The sequence below is a fragment of the Rhagoletis pomonella genome, unplaced genomic scaffold (assembly GCF_013731165.1).
Source record: "Rhagoletis pomonella isolate Grant_MI unplaced genomic scaffold, Rhpom_1.0 Rhpom_scaffold_00239, whole genome shotgun sequence".
NCBI classification, from domain to species: Eukaryota; Metazoa; Arthropoda; class Insecta; order Diptera; family Tephritidae; genus Rhagoletis; species Rhagoletis pomonella.
This window is the reverse complement of record NW_023458793.1, coordinates 49,821-51,064: the sequence shown is the minus strand read 5'-3', so window position 1 is coordinate 51,064 and position 1,244 is coordinate 49,821. Positions and strand designations below refer to the sequence as shown.

The window sequence follows — 1,244 nt, the reverse complement described above, 5'->3', positions numbered from 1 at the left end:
CCAAACGCATTTTCTACTACCCTGCGACATTTAGACAGTTGATAGTTGAATTTTTTTTGTGCAGAGGTGTTGTTAAGACTAAACGGAAAAGGTTTCATTAAGTTTGGCGATAGACGAAATGCAGAATCTCCTAGTATTAACACCGGAATGTTTACTGACTCCAATTGAATACTCATTTTATTAAGCAAAGCACAGTTATGCAGCTCTTGCTTTAATAATGACCTCTCGTAAATGAATGAGTCGTTGCATTTTCCTGGACTACCACCATTAATATAAAGAAAACGATATCTACAAAAGAGGTGTAGTTTTATTTACGTTAAAAATATACATACATACAAATATAGTTCAAAGGAAGGAAAATTTACCTGGCGTCAACTAAAGCCAAAAGCACGGTGGAATACCACCCTTTGTATTTGAAGTAATCGACGGCTTCATCATGTTTTGGATGTATTTCTATGTGACAACCATCTTAGAAAATTAAATGAGAAAAATCAATTGAGTGAATCGTACAAATATATTTACGCCATAAAAACATACCAATTGCACCAATGCATTGAGGAAACCCAATTTGGTTGAACCCAGACATGCACTCTCGTATCTTTTCTCTACTGAGAGGGAAGTGATTAAGGTAAACAGGATGTAATACAATCCATGCTTGCTTGCAAAACTCTAACACGATTAAGCATACAGTCGATTTTGCAATTCCGAACATATTACCCACACTGCGGTACTCAGAAGATGATCCCAGGGCATACAGAGCAATGGCTACCCGCTTCTCAAGGCTAATTGCTTTCCGAAAATTTGTATCTTTCCTTTCCAAACATGAAAGAAGGCCGCATAGCTTGTTGAAGCTACTGCGCTTCATGCGAAAATTGTTCCTAAAGAACTCCTCCCCATTTCATTGGCAATCAATTGAATAACAAGAACTAGGAAATGTTGGTCTACCAATGCATTTTAGTATGCGGTTTCTCCAAAATTGTTAATATCATCCATTGTTGATTCAAGCAAAACCACATCATATTCAATAAAAACTCACTTCGTGCACGTTAAAGGGAAATGCTTTCAGCGCAAGCATTTTCCAATTCTACATACTTTTGAATGGTTGTAAAATATATTTTCACAATAAACAAAATAATATTTATATTTGAAGACATTTTGGTAAAAACAAGAACGATGTGAGCAAGAAAAATTAAACAAGCAAATGTCAACAAACAAACGTCAAATCAAACTCTATGTCTCTGAAA

The 1,244-nt window shown here is 35.5% G+C and overlaps 1 protein-coding gene across 1 annotated transcript; it reads right to left on the bottom strand.

The window, feature by feature from the left end:
• Positions 1-294: 294 nt before the first annotated feature.
• Positions 295-1,244, bottom strand: LOC118750440. Its single transcript, XM_036485161.1, has 2 exons — positions 538-1,244; positions 295-468 (listed from the first exon to the last, which is right to left on the bottom strand). Exons 1-2 carry the CDS (start codon positions 863-865, stop codon positions 362-364), a joined length of 435 nt encoding a protein of 144 aa, XP_036341054.1. The 5' UTR covers positions 866-1,244; the 3' UTR covers positions 295-361.